The sequence below is a fragment of the Pituophis catenifer genome, unplaced genomic scaffold (assembly GCF_029215685.1).
Source record: "Pituophis catenifer annectens isolate HBS135680 unplaced genomic scaffold, rPitCat1.0.hap2 SCAF_4, whole genome shotgun sequence".
NCBI classification, from domain to species: Eukaryota; Metazoa; Chordata; class Lepidosauria; order Squamata; family Colubridae; genus Pituophis; species Pituophis catenifer.
In genome coordinates, this window is record NW_027256884.1 from 69,058,680 (window position 1) to 69,073,565 (window position 14,886).

Below are 14,886 nucleotides of genomic sequence, written 5' to 3' on the forward strand. Positions count from 1 at the left end.
TACAGCCAGTGAAGAAATGCATAGCTCCTGAGGAAGGGTTACCTGACTTCATTCAACAGCTTAGAGCAATGATGATTAACCATTTTGGTGCCAAGTGCCCAAAGTGCACCCGCGCGTAAATGTACGTGTGTGCCCGAACCCCCAAAATGCAATGTGAACGCCTCCCACGCATGCCCCCCGGCTTCCCCCGCGTATGCGTCCCGCCCCCCCCGCCTTGTTTTGGCTTCCAGTTTGGTGCAGGAGGCTTTCCAGGCCCAAAATGGGGCACGCACAAACCCCCAAAATGCAATGTGAGCGCCCCCCATGCATGCACCTCCTGCACATGTGCACCACCCCCGCATGTGCACATGCATCCCCGTATGTGCCCTGCCCCCTGCGCATGCACCCCACCCCGCATGTGCATGTGCAACCCCGCATGCGCCCCACCCCCTGTGCATGAGCGGCAGAGACCCAAAGAACAGCTGGCTGGAAGGAAGCGCATGCGCAGTGCAGCTACGCATGCCATATGTTAGCTATCACGGGCTTAGAGCCACCACAGAGAATTCTCCACAGAGCAACTGAATCCTTATATCCACCAACCAAATTTTCCAGATTTATCTTCTTTCTGCTGAATAATATTGACATTATTCTGTTGACACAAGCAGTTTTCTCTAACAAATTCTATCACCAGCCATTCATGCTGAATATTAAATGGGAGATAGGAAAATAGAAACTCCTAAAAATATTTCCACAATGTTTAAAAAATTTCTTGTCTATTAAACCTGGTAAACAAATCTAACATTTAACACGATAAAATGTTTGTAACACTGCTGCTTGTGTCCAACACATCATGAATAATTAATTAATATTGGAGTTAACATAATGACAAACCCATACATCAACCATGAAGATAGAAAATTACAAAATGTGTTTGGTACAAAAATCATTCTTTAAAAAAAAACTGCAATGTCATATGTATGTATGCAAAGATTAGAATTTGTTACAATTTCATGATACATATTTTGTCATTTCCAATCCCCTCCTCCCATCCCATCTGCAGACATCTACAGCCAAATCTTGTCCTATGGTATAAAGGAGTACCCACAATTTGGGGGGGGGGGTGTAGTTTTGAATGAAGAGGGATTAGTATTTGACTGAAAAATGACTGAAAATTTTCCTTTCTTTCCGGGTAAGGAGTCCACACAATTCTACTCATGGGGAAAAAGAGATACCATTTGGGTTCTCAGTTCACTCAAAGGTCATACCAAAAACGTTATTTCAGCACTGCTTTTTCAACAGTTTTATTGCCTTTGGCATCTTTTTTTGTAAAATATAAATACAAAGGCAGAAGAATTTACGTACAAAGTTCAAACACAAATCTCAAACATAAACACACAATTCAGAAAAAAGATTTAGCTTCTGTACAGTTTTAAACAACTTCAACATAGGTTAGTTTTCAGTATTTTACAGAAAAATAGTTCAAAGTTTTCTTTTAAATAAAGAGCATCAAATGTTTAAACACACACATATAAAATGTGTGTGTGTGTGTGTGTGTGTGTGTGTATCTATATATATATATTATAAACAATCCAGTTTGCCATGTGAAAACTAAATTTCACATCTTTAAATTAAGATATAAAAGTTCACACAATTAGTAGATATGTAGTTTTAATTTATATTACAGTCTACTGAATTGTATTCAATAGTGTGTACCTGATCAAAGCAGGAATTTTTGTAAACAAAAACAAAAATATAATGAAGTGCCTCCCCCAATAAACTTTCCCAAACTAACAATATTGATCATATCACCTATAATAGGCATCTTTATGTAACCAATGCTTTGTTTGAAGCAAAGCCATTTAGTTCCATGTAAAAACAAATCTATACCAAAGTTCGTCTGCACTTGGAACGTGCACACACCTTTTACCAATTTTATAATTTCTAGAAACAGAGTGGTCTCTTTAAAAAAAAAATCTTCCAAAAGTCCACCCATCTGATATGTTTGTGTGTGGCATATATGTATTAGAGGAAAGCTCTTTTATTTAACAGTATCCTTTTCTTGATAGAAATAACTGCAGTAACACATATACATAAAGAAATATATTACACAGAACTGTACATTAAGAAGCTGGGAGATTCACCAATTAATATCAATTTCTTCATCTGGATGCAACCATTCAAGTGAGGCTCCAAGCAAAGATTGTAATTCATTAGAAAATTCTACCAAGTCCAACAGTTCCTTGCCTTCTGGGTTGAAAGCTTCAAGATCCTTTTGGCAAGCAAACAGCTGACTCAAAGATACCTGTTTGAAAAATTCTGCTTCTATAACACTGACAACTTCCAAACTTGGGAAACTGCAGCGAAATATCCTGGGTGACATTTTCAGCCTCTTGGCTACATCAGAGAGCAAAAACCAGTTCCGTGGTCTAGGGACAAAAGTAAAATATTGGCAAGATGCTGAGAGGTTTCAATCAACCTGATTCTGCTAGTAATAATTTTATATACATTTATATTTAAGGCAAAGAGATTTTAAAAATAGGTGAGTCTCTGTACTCTTCTGTACTCTTCCTGCTCCCTCCTCCAGTAAACTCATGGATGAAATCTAGCTTTAAACAAGCAAACATCTGTTCACACAATGGAGCAGTATTTTTTCTCTCTCCCCTCCATCCTTCCACATGCCCTGCTCTCACACGAATCTTGGTCTGGATTCATAAACTTCACCAAGCCACAAGTTTTTCCCTGTGAATATGTCTGCAATATCAGCATATATTCAGATAAATAGATTTACACTGAATATGAACAACTCTTGTTTTAAAGAAGCCAATCTATGGGGAGTTTTTATGTTCAAAAGACATAGGATATGAAACCTATTTCTAACAGAATGAATAACAAAAAGTTCACTGCATTCAGTGAGACAAAAAGATGATCTTGAATGTGTCAATAATAACTCAGATATTTGTACATTAACATACACTGGGAAAACAATTTATCTTCCCCTCCAGTATAAACAATAATAGTGCTTACCCTTGAGAAAGAGACACTTGGATGTTATAACATGGCAAGAGAGACACATCTGAGAATTCAAACTCAAAGATATCACTAAATCCATCTTCATCTTCATCATTTGGGCCAGGTGGATTAGACAGAATGTCAAATCCTGATTCGCCTTTTGGCTCTATTTAAACAAACAAAAAAATAATTGAAGATCCTTTGTCAAACAGTGGCTTTTTCCTCCTTTCATTCCCTGTTTTTAATTTGCTCTCCCTTCTGTGAATTCTTCCCCCTCCCCATACATATACATGCACACATTTGAAATAATAGAACCCTGCCCCCCACCCCCACCTCAAAACATGTCTTCTTACCACACACAGAGCTGCCATAGAAGTCCCAGGACAAGCCAGGGTCATCAAGATCACGACCTTGGAGATCAGTTAAATATTCTAGAGAGATACAACAATATAACATTGAAAAACGCCCAAAAAGTTGGGAAGTTTCCAATCTATCATAGCATGACAAAATATAATCCATACAGGTTTTATACTTATCTGAAAGCATACAGTATTAACATAAAGTATCAATCAGAATACAGCAGAACTCTAAGTGAAGTACCGTATTTTTTGGAGTATAAGATGCTCAAGTATAAGACGCACATAAGTTTTTGCAGAGGAAAACAAGAAAAAAAAATTCTGTCTCTGCCTACCAGCATCCATTGGTATTGATCTGACTAGCGTCCTTGCAGCGTTGGCCTCCACGCGTCCTTTTGGCGCATGGAGGCCAAAAACGGCTGGCGGGTTGGGGCTGGCGGGTGGGTGGGGCTTCGGCAAAATTTGCTGTATAAGACGCACAGACATTTCCACCCACTTTTAGGGGGAGGAAGTGCATCTTATACTCTGAAAAATACAGTAATATCAGGTATCTTATTTCTTTTCAAATAGAATTATTCTACTTTCATTTACTTTTCAACAACCTCCAAATCCTACTTTTAGTATTCAGTTTTGTGTGCTTCAAATTGATTGTGGAGATATGAGCTATAAAATTTAGGCTACAATTGCTAAAGATACATTTGTTTCACATGATCAGGACAAGATCTTCAACACCTTCATCACTAGATCTTTTTTTGATGCCGTGAACTTTGAAAGCACAATTGACAATGCAAACCTGAACTTAGTTGATGATGAATGGGAATGTACGAGGATACACATGAGCTGTACTCAAGAGTTGTTTGACAGTGAGATGGGCAGCATGATAGATAGATAGATAGATAGATAGATAGATAGATAGATAGATAGATAGATAGATAGATAGATAGATAGGCAGGCAGGCAGGCAGGCAGGCAGGCAGGCAGGCAGGCAGGCAGGCAGGCAGGCAGGCAGGCAGGCATAATATTTTATGACATAAAAGTTATCATAAAAGTTTCTGCCATAATATGTTATAAAACATTTTCTGTTTTAACTATGAGAACTCCCCCAGCTCAAGTATGTACACTGTTAATGCTATTTTTGCTGTTTTAGTATTTGTTGCTTTGTTCATTTTAATTGTTAATTGCATTAATACTCAAATAAGACTATTTTGTTTGGGAGAAAATAGTTTTAGTATTTCCAATTGCAAAACAGATAAATGGAAACGTATGAAAAAAGAAGAAAGCAGTATACTAATTGAAAAAATGTCACTGACTGTACATTTCATACTGGTTATTCATACGTCTCTCCCCACATTCCTAAATTTGGATGACATCATAATATTGGCCACTGTTGAGGGCCACAGATGAAGAGATCTATGAGCTACCTGCAAGACTAAGTTACTAGCATTTTAACTTACAATATTAATGCTGTGAAAAAATACACAGTATTTAAATACTGTATTAAATACTGTGTATTTCTGTTGTAAATTAAGCAACAAAATATCTGAAACCACAATCCTTACTTTTACTGTTATCTGAAAAGTAATTTATGTTTTGTAGAATATCAAATTGCAAATGGACAAGCATTGGCACAATCAAAAGTATACACACCTGTTAGAAAAGTCTCCATTAGTTCACTGTGTGTCATTTTCACAATTGTTCTACCTGAGTATGTAGCAAGCGTAGGGTCAGCGCCATAAGAAAGGAGCAATCGGACAATTTCTAGGTGATCATTTTCCACGGCATCATGGATAGGCCTTAGGAAGAGAAGAAAGAAACTTTTGTTTTAAATCCATACAAGGTAATAAGTTATGTTCTGTCTCCATTTAAAGCAAGATGTATGAGCATTATTAGTACATGATGAGGAAGAGGACTACTGCACAAAGTGCTTTTCTCACATTTTAGAATATATTATAAATTTCAGGAACTGAAACTAATATACTCTATTAAACAGCAAGCTCCTTGGAAAAAGTTATGTTTAAATAGACATCACTTTGAACAACAATCAAATCCCATAGTATTGGCATATAAGTATCAAAGGTTTTATGTATGTGTAAACAATATATTGAGCATTCACATCATAGTTTTGCTTTGTAAAATTTAAGTCCTCAAAAACCCAAACAAATAGCTGCCTTAATATTTTCCAATTTTATACAAACTTAATTTCATTCAAAATGTATAACTATTAAAAACCTCTAGCTTATGAATCAAGAAAAAAGTAAAAACTATATAGATGAAATTAACAATTATTGGTTGAAACCCTTAGAAATAAATGTAAAATTATGCTATCAAGTTTTACTGAATAATTTATTAAAATATGTCTGAATGACTAAAGATATCACACACGTTTATGACTGTGGATAAAAAAAAACAGATCTTCACTCAATTGAATTATAGAAGACAATGAAGCTAGAAGCAAATATTTTTTGGTAGAATTATTTTAATTTGTTTTATCTGAATCAGAATTCTAATATTAAAGTCAAAAGGCATAATAATTCCAAATTCTAATATTGTTAGAAATCTCTACAAAATAAAATGTGCACACAGGGCCTAACTAAGACCTGATATTAACCAAAGCCAAAAATAAAACGGCATCTGTTTCAATTTCATGTATGAAAGCCACCTGGACTAGCAACTAAATCTTTCTTCAGCACTGATGCCTACAGGTTGTCCTTCACTTAAAGACAGTATTTGAGACCAGAATTTCCATTGTAAAACAATAAGATTGTAAAGTATGATGTCACAAGACCACATCACTTAAAGATGGCAATCTTGGCAATCCCTGTTGCCATTAAGGAAAAAGTGCAGGTCATTAAGTGAAGACTTATGGCTGTGAAAGGGTTGGTGCAGTGCCACACACATGCAAGTACCATAGGTTGAATAGATGTTGTGATGCTGAGAAAGTGCAAGCAGGCTAAGGAAGGGATGCTGCAGCCTAAGCCCACATTATGCAGTCCACGATCTGCAGGGGTCCCTTGGGAGAAAAAGAGGTGGTAGTAACTTGCAATCTTCCCTGCTTGCGGTATTGACCTTTGTTGGTGGGAAGCCAGCAGGGAAAGTGACTGTGACCATGGGATACTGTGAGCCAGTTGCCAAGCACCCAGATCACAATCCTATGTAATGGTTAGAACGTCAAGGACTGGTCATAAGTAGTACTTGTTCAGCACCTGTTGAGAAGCATCCAGCCTGGCAGGGAGGAAGAATCAAGTGCAGAAGTAGTCTAAAGTCACTGTGCATTTGCAAAAGGGCTTAGGCCAACCCACCCCCAAGTTGAAGCCTTGTCTAATTGTTCCCATGGGTTGGCTGCCAGACCAGAGAGATTCCCATTTTATAGGCAGAACATAATAAAGTGGTTAGCTTGAATTCTGCACATGTGGGTCTGTTTGTTCACACCTGAGAGCACCATCACAATTTCAAATGGTTGCTGAACAAATGGTCCTTATGGTCATTGATCAAGGACTACCTGTATTGCACTTGAAAATAGAAGCTAACTTTTCTAAGATCTGCTCTGGGGGACCCATCTTTCCTCTTTTTTTTCTAATACCATTTTGTTATTTCCTACTAACTAATTATAGAACTGATCTAATGCAAATAAATACTGGGGTTGGTCTGCCCATTGGGTAAATATAACACTTATTCTAGAGGGACAATGCAGTGTGCCCACCCTATGTGACTGATTGACTCACTGGGGTTTCACAGGGAGCTTGGTGTAGTTCCTGAAGTTATATACATTGTTTAGCTAAGAATATAGTCTCTGCTTGGAATGAGCAAGTGTTGGCGGCCTTGCCACAGGTCATTCCTATATAAATCCTGGAGAGTCCCCTAGTTTTCAAAGATACAGAAGTAAATAAAATGACATGATTAAGGTACAGTCTTGTCCAGTTATCTGGTTTGAGTTCTATGTGGTCATTTCCAAAGAAGTGCCACCTGTGTGTTAAATTTATACCTTTCCTGGATGATTAGTATCTCCAGGGAAGTAACACATGGCTGTATTCAAGTAATGAAAAATGCCTCTCAGCAAGAGGAGATACTTCTACCTGCATTGAAGGAGGAAATAGCCATCCCCTCAAGAGGCGATCGCTGCACCCAGGTGCATTGGACAACTATATTTCTGCTATGTGGGGTGCCAGTGGGTTCAACTCTTTTTCTACTCATGTTAAACAACTAAATGAAACTGATGGGTGAAGTTATCCATTGGCAAGGAATCCCAAAGGAGCTTTTTTCAGGAGGCAACTGGATTTTCTTGCTTTTTCATTGAAGAAGTTTCTTCAAAGAAAAAAAACACCCTTCGAATGGTGTGGGAGTTTGAATGGATTTTCCAGAAGAACTGCGGATTGCAGGAGCCATTTGTGCTTCAATTTGGAGTGCAGACAGCGTGGACTCATCCCCAGCAGCCTGCACCTGTCTTCAACAGAAAAGGGACACAGGGCAGAAAACATTCTGCAGCCAAGAAGACTCCAAACCCATTTGCACTACTCAGGTGACCCTGAGGACACAGATAAACCTCCAGGTGGCTTCAACAACTGTCTAAAAGAATACAAATTACCAGCTGTCTGCAAGGAATGTAAATCCTTCCATTCCCCACCATTCAGTGAGCTGAAGAAGCTTCTTGGATGAAAAGCAAAACATCTTCAAAGAAAAAACAAGAAAGTCCAGTTGCCTCCTGAAAAAAAGCACCTTTGGGACAACCATGAGCTGGATAACTGAGAATCTCCATAGACTATTGGCAAAGAATGTAATTTCATCATGATACTAAATTGTATAGCACTGCCTAGGGCCATCCAAGAGATGCTATTAAAATGCTTTCCCACTGCCTGAGAGCTGTGTGTCTGGATGTGGAAAAACTGTCTTCAATGCAACCCTGACAAGACTGAATGGCTGTGGATTTCAGTACCATCCATATGTGGTTATTTTCCATCATAAACTCTTCATGGAATTATATTCCCCCAGGAAGAGTTGGTGGGCAATAGGAGAAGGGGGGTTCTCCTGGACTAACAGCTCTTGTTCAAGGACCAGGTGGGCAGCTATATTTAGAAGGACTGTTTTACAAATATATCTTGTGTGCCAGTTGTGCCTATTTCTGATTGGAAAACATTGTTCAGAGTTACTAATGCATTTCTTGATTGGACTACTCAATGAGCTTAAGATAGGAACTACACTTGAAAAGCATTTGCAAACTTCAGTTAGTCCAAAATGCAGCACTATGTGCACTACCGGCCACACCACAGTATGCCACATAACACCACAGCTACTTCAACTATACTGATTTCCAGTTAGCTTCTGAGTGTATTTTAAGGTGTTGGTTCTCACTTTAAAGATCTACATGGCATGGAGCCAGGCTACATGTGGGACTGTATGTTTTATTGTATATTTATAGTGTATGTTGAATGCCCAGAATTCATTAAAAGGATAACAGCCTTAAAATTTGATAAAAACATAGATGGCCTCAGGGAAAAAACATATTTTGAAATTGAGATTTTTTGCAGATATTTTGAATTAAAATTAACATACTAACTAAACACAAAATCATAGGATTTTCACCCACATGTACATTTCACACTGGAATTTTAAGTTTAATATATTCATAAAATTGGACATTAACAGGTATATGCTATCATCAACTGTACAACTTTTAATAAAGGCCCACTAATGACTCTTTCTACTTCCTATTTTTGAAGATTGCTTGGAAGAGTAAAAATATCATTTATTGATAGAGAAGAAAAATATAGGGGAAAGATTTGCATAAGTGACTTATGAAGCATGGCTGCTCACTGTATTAATCACCTACATACCGTGTTTCCCCGAAAATAAGATCCTGTCTTATATTTTTTTGAACGCTGAAATAAGCGCTTGGCCTTATTGCCATGCACTCAAAAGCCCGATTAGGCTTATTATCAGGGGATGTCTTATTTTGGGAGAAACAGGGTATTTTCTGAACCAATGTTCTCAACCTTGGCAATTTGAAGAATGGTTGGGGGATTCTGGGAATTGAAGTCCACATGTCTTCAAATTGCCAAGATTGAGAAGCACTGTTCTATACTGTAGACAAATGTAATAATGTAGGAAATTAGGCAGCTAACTGTAATAGTTTCAGAAACATTTATCTCCATATAACACAGCAATTTTTGCATCTTCTTTATATACACATTCTACTGTATATAAACACACATTCCCACATATCATACATGCATAATTAATCCACAAAGTGAGAGAGATGTATATACTGAAGAAAATGTTGCTAATTATTCAAATTGGTAACCAGTAAAATAGGGCTAAGGCAGAAAGAGAGCCAAGGACAGTAAACTTTGATACAGCTTATTGTTGAGAAAGAATTGTAGAATGGACTATGAGATAGGGAGGGACCCTTGAGATAAGGTGGCCCCATAGGCTGAGAGAGGGAAGGCAGGAATTGGGAAGGAGTTGAGTTGTGGGAGAGAGACATCACAAGCACTTAACATCAGGGTGGTGATGGATAAATTAAGATGGAATTGTGAAAATGGGCTACTCATAAGAAAGTGTTGATCATTTGAGATTGATCTGTCTTCCAGTTCTCAGTATTCATCTCTAATATTAGGTCACCAGAACCTCAGTGGTGCTGGCTGTTGCCATTAAATGCCAGACCAGTATATAAGAAGGTACTTTCACTCAAGATTTGATTATGGATGAGTCAGTTAATCTGGCACACATTACTAAAACCTGAGTATGCCAAAAAGTGATATTTCTTTCTCCCAAATATGCCCAATTGTGGTTCAAGTTTGGCACCAGTCACAGCTCCAAAGCAGAGGTAATGGGGGCAGTTGTTGGCCAGGAAGCCTTAACCTCTCTGACAATAACCGGATATAAATCCCTGTAGCTGAAGTTGTAGTCTAAGAAGCAGATGAGTTTTTGCTGCTTTGCTGACTTCCTAGCTGCACAGCTAATCCCTGCCAGAGCTGCTCAATTCAGTCATGGACCTGGCAATGGAGTACCCATGCTCCAATTCTGGGAACCCCGCCCTCTTTTGCACAAAGGTTCATAACCAACATGCTAACAATAGACCTGATTCAGATTATTGAGGACCTAATTCATGCAGGTGGTCAAATATATCTATTTTTTGTCTTTAGGCAGTTCCAAACATGATCTGAAGATGGAGGACATTCTTGTTATTCCTTTGTCATGGTGAGCTTAGTCTCTGATTGCTTTTTGGCTTGCTGGTACTGCCCTCCCACTCATCTCCCATACACTGGGAGGTTGAAACCATTACATCACTCTGTCTCTGAAGCCTCTCAGAGGAAGGTTGGGTGTTATTTTTTTTTACTGAGAATCTATTGGACAGTTTGACTGAGGCCCTTGTTTCTACTGGAATAAGCATTTTATGGGACTCTTGGATTGGACAGTCTTTCAATCTCAGAAAGCTCAGTGAAATTAAATGGCAGAGGAGATACCTAGGGTGTCATTGATGGAAGATATACAGTGAATTTGATCCAACATAATTAAGAGTCCATTTCAGGGATTACATTGTGGCAATAAGAGCAGCAAAATGTAAATATTTTTCAGTTCTTACCAATCTTATCTACATATTGCCAACCCATCACCCATTTTAAAACAACCTCTTTCCTGCTGGGGAAGGATGGACCACAGCAATACATAAAAGGCCATTGTGAGGAATATCCTAGGCATCTGACAAATAAATTCACGCATATTTTTTTAAACTGGACCCTTGATTAGACAGGTCTAATCAAATAACTAAGGCACAGTCTTGTTCAGTTATATGGGAAAATTTCATGCTGTAACTCCTGAAAAAATGCCCAGGGTCCTTGGAACTATTAATCTTGCACTGGTTACCAATGGACTTCTGGGTAGAAGATGTTTGCTGTTTACAAATCCTTACATGGTAATGCAAGAGGTAGTTATTTAATGGACCATCTTTCTCCCTTGTTTCTGCCTGCCCCTAAGATCAAATACAAACAGCAAACTCTGGATCCCATTAAATAATGTCATCTAATGGGACCCAGAGGGTGTGCCACCGCTGTTGCAGTGCCTGCCCTCTAGTCCCCAGAGATTTAAATGGCCCAGCCTGCTTTCCTTTAAGAATGCCTTGAATATGACTTTTCTCCCAAACTGTGGGCTACAAGTGGGACATAGATTCTCTACATGTGGGGTTTTATTGATTGCTTGTGTGTGTTTTGTTCTACTGGAATAACAAACATTTCCCTCTCTTCTGCCTGTTGTTTTATACCTTTTGGTATTAATTCTATAAGTTGCCTGGTCCCTTAGAATTGGGATGTCTTGGAAATCTTACTTGTAAACAAATTTAATATTGTTATCAATGTTGAAAGGAATAGAGGAAAAACAAGGCATTTAGCCATTTCGGTTATGCCTCTTCCAATAAAAGACTCATAGAACAAATCTGTACAACTCCAGTTGTATATGCCCAAATCCCAGTCTTTAAACAAAAACATATCATTTCCCTGATTTAGTTTTGAATTCATCAGTACTACAAGGTACATACACCAGCTCTACATAAACATAGAAAAAATGCTGAAAAACTCTGCTGTGAGAGCTATCCTTAAGATTATGGAACCTGATAGTTTTAATTTCTTCTTGGCTCCCTGCCTGCAGAAATCACATCACTTTTGAAAGTGGCTGTCCCTTCTAGGCAGCACCTTCACTCATCCTAAAGCCTACAAAACTGCATTCTCTCTCAGCTGCTGAGGGCATCCAGTTTATTCTATAGTACTCATTGCCCAATCTCTTTTGCAAACACTATACTAAACTCAAGAGATCAAGGAAAGACATGGTGCATACTCAGATGCTTCCCAACTTACTGTTGTCTTCATAAACTGTGCAAATGTCATTTAAATCAGGTATCCAGTATTGTGCCCTTGGCTTAATTCATTTTCATTTTCAATGAATGAGCTAATTAACAGATAAGATAGTTTAAATGACTCAAGTGATTTTTTTCTTGCAATATATTAGATGAAACCCAGTCACAAGAAATCCATGCCAGCTAATAATTTCTCTTACAAACATTAGCTGTTAATGTCATGAAACAGAATACAGCAGAGTAAAACTCTAAAAGTATATTTCAGCATACTCCTGTCTTAAATAGAAATGTTGAATAAGTGAAGTAACAAGCAATAACATTCAACCCAAAAAACAACAGAATACAGAGGTCACATAACAAAAAGTGGGTAAAAAAAATTAATGAGGCAGAAAAGTATAATTCTAGTTTCCCATTTCAGTTTTAGCCATCTCCCCATTCTCTAAAATTACCAGAAACACATGGTAACTAAAATCCTATAGTGCGAGCACAAGAAAACAGAGAAAAGTATTTCTACTAGCAATTTAATTAATAAAGTATGCTAAGTGGAGAAAATACTGAAGAAATGTCACAAAATACAATGTAGGCCCAATGCTGGAGTTGCAAATCAAGTTTTATATCCCTAATTCTGTTTTGATTATAGATGACAAATAATCCATAAGATTATCTGAAATACTCAATAATTCCTTCCTTGTCTTACCCTCTAGAATTGCCTTTCTCAGTTTATAGAAACAGAAGCATATCATTAAAGTGAGGGTTGTCTAGTGCATACTGTTAATTATTATTTTTTACTTAAGTATCATATCTGGGTTACAAATTACAAGTCTGAACAATTGATTGAGGTTTTTAATAGTAAGAGCAGTCTACAATGCAGGAAGATTTCCTGAAGATTTTCAGATAATTGATAGGCATTTGTTGAAGATGCACGAGCTCTGGATTCCTTTCCTCAATCATGAAATAGGTAAGAGATTGACAAATTCTCTACCAGAAATATAATTCTGTACCTTTAATTAAAGATACAACAGGGGCAGGAAAAATTCCTGCAGTAACTAACCAGAAAAAAATTCAATCTCTCTACTTTGCTTACTCCTTGTTCAGAAGGAGCTGAATGTTTTCGTCTTATGAAAGTTTAGTCTGTAAAATGAAACTATGTATCTTAACTGAAAATATAAATTTGTACAATACTTATTTTTATGTGGAAATTGCAGAGGTAGAGAAAATATAGAAAAGGAAAACAAAAATAAGCAGTAGGCCAAAGCAAATTCCCTTCTTTGAAAGTTGGGTTTATTAGTTTAGAAAAAAGCAATTAAAGAAGGACTTCATAGAGGTGTATATAAAATTATATGCAGTATATGCTTCTTTTAATACTAGAGTCCAGTGCCAATGAGGAAATAGTGAAGCACTACTTCATTAAGCTGATGCTTGAAATGTAGAATTTACTGCTTAAAATTAAATGATTTGTTACTTGGATGGCTTTTGAAGATTAGATAAATTCATGGAGAATATGGGTAGGACTTAATACCAAATTTTATGACTATATATATGTGCATGTATATATACATTCATTCTCTCCCTCCCTCCCCCCCCCCTCTCTCTGTGTGTGTGTGTGTGTGTGCGCGCGCGTGTGTGTGTGTGTGTGTGTGTGTTATATAAGCCTGAGATGCTATTCTGACTGTGTCCATAAAAAAAGAAAGGTAAACACTGAGAGATCAGGTGAGAATGCTAAAATATTTTAGAAACAGTAGTTAAGCCAGGAGTTGTTAACGTTATTGCCAAAATTATTTTGTTGTCTTAAGTGCATTTAATATTAAATTTGCCAAAATAGAGTTCAGACATATTGCCTTCCATCGATCATGATAACTCTATTTGCAGCCTATTTCCAGGATCTTAATCTGTATCTTCTACTGTGGCAACATCTATGGATTCTGTGTTCAATCTATCCTGTGTCCAAACAGTGTTTTGTTTTGTTATGTTTTCTTTTGTTTTGTTTGTTACATTTCTATGCTGTCCATCTCACTGGTTCAGTTATTCTGGGCAGCTTACAATATAAATAAATATATTTATATTTATAAATATAAATAAACAATGCAAACGTGCTTTCAAAAGTTAAAATTGGAAAAATTGAATAGAGAAATTAAAAAGTTAAAAACCAAGATGATGGGAGACCCAATAGTGAGAATCTTCTCTACCCCATCAGCCACCTCCAGCATAGTAGACACCTGTCAGGGCCCCAGGCCAAACAGTAGAGCCATATTTTTAGGCTCTTCCAGAGGCCAGGAGTGTGTGGCATACCTTACCTACAAGAGGAGAATATTCCAGAGAGTGGGGGCTACAGCAGAAAAGGCTCTTTTCTTGGATTCCATCAGCTGAAATTATTTGGCCAACAGAATCTGAAAGTATTTCTGAATGAGTGAGGTGAATTCCCATTAGGATGAGATGGTTCGTCAGATACCCTAGACCCATGCCATAAAGGGATTTAAAGGTAATAGCCAACATCTTGAATTGGACCCAGAAACAAATTGGTAGCCAGTGTAGCTCATGTGACAGTGATATCATATGTGCCACCTGAGGGGCCTCCATAACTGTCCGCACTGATATATTTTGTCCCAGTTATAACTTCCAAATACACTTCAAGGGTAGCTTTGAATATGGAATATGTCTGTACACCTGTGTGAATATGTGGTGTATAAATAATATTACGGAT

At 37.6% G+C, this 14,886-nt stretch overlaps 1 protein-coding gene across 3 annotated transcripts in view; it reads right to left on the minus strand.

Moving 5' to 3' along the window:
• Positions 1-1,252: 1,252 nt before the first annotated feature.
• Positions 1,253-14,886, minus strand: part of BCOR (BCL6 corepressor) — an 82,883-nt gene continuing 69,249 nt past the window's right edge. For all 3 annotated transcript variants that reach the window (XM_070944218.1, XM_070944217.1, XM_070944216.1), the window contains 4 exons: positions 4,991-5,136; positions 3,342-3,419; positions 3,004-3,154; positions 1,253-2,405 (listed from right to left, as the gene is read on the minus strand). In XM_070944218.1, the coding sequence (XP_070800319.1) occupies positions 2,117-2,405; positions 3,004-3,154; positions 3,342-3,419; positions 4,991-5,136 (664 nt within the window). In that variant the 3' untranslated portion in view covers positions 1,253-2,116. The remainder of the gene's footprint in view (positions 2,406-3,003; positions 3,155-3,341; positions 3,420-4,990; positions 5,137-14,886) is intronic.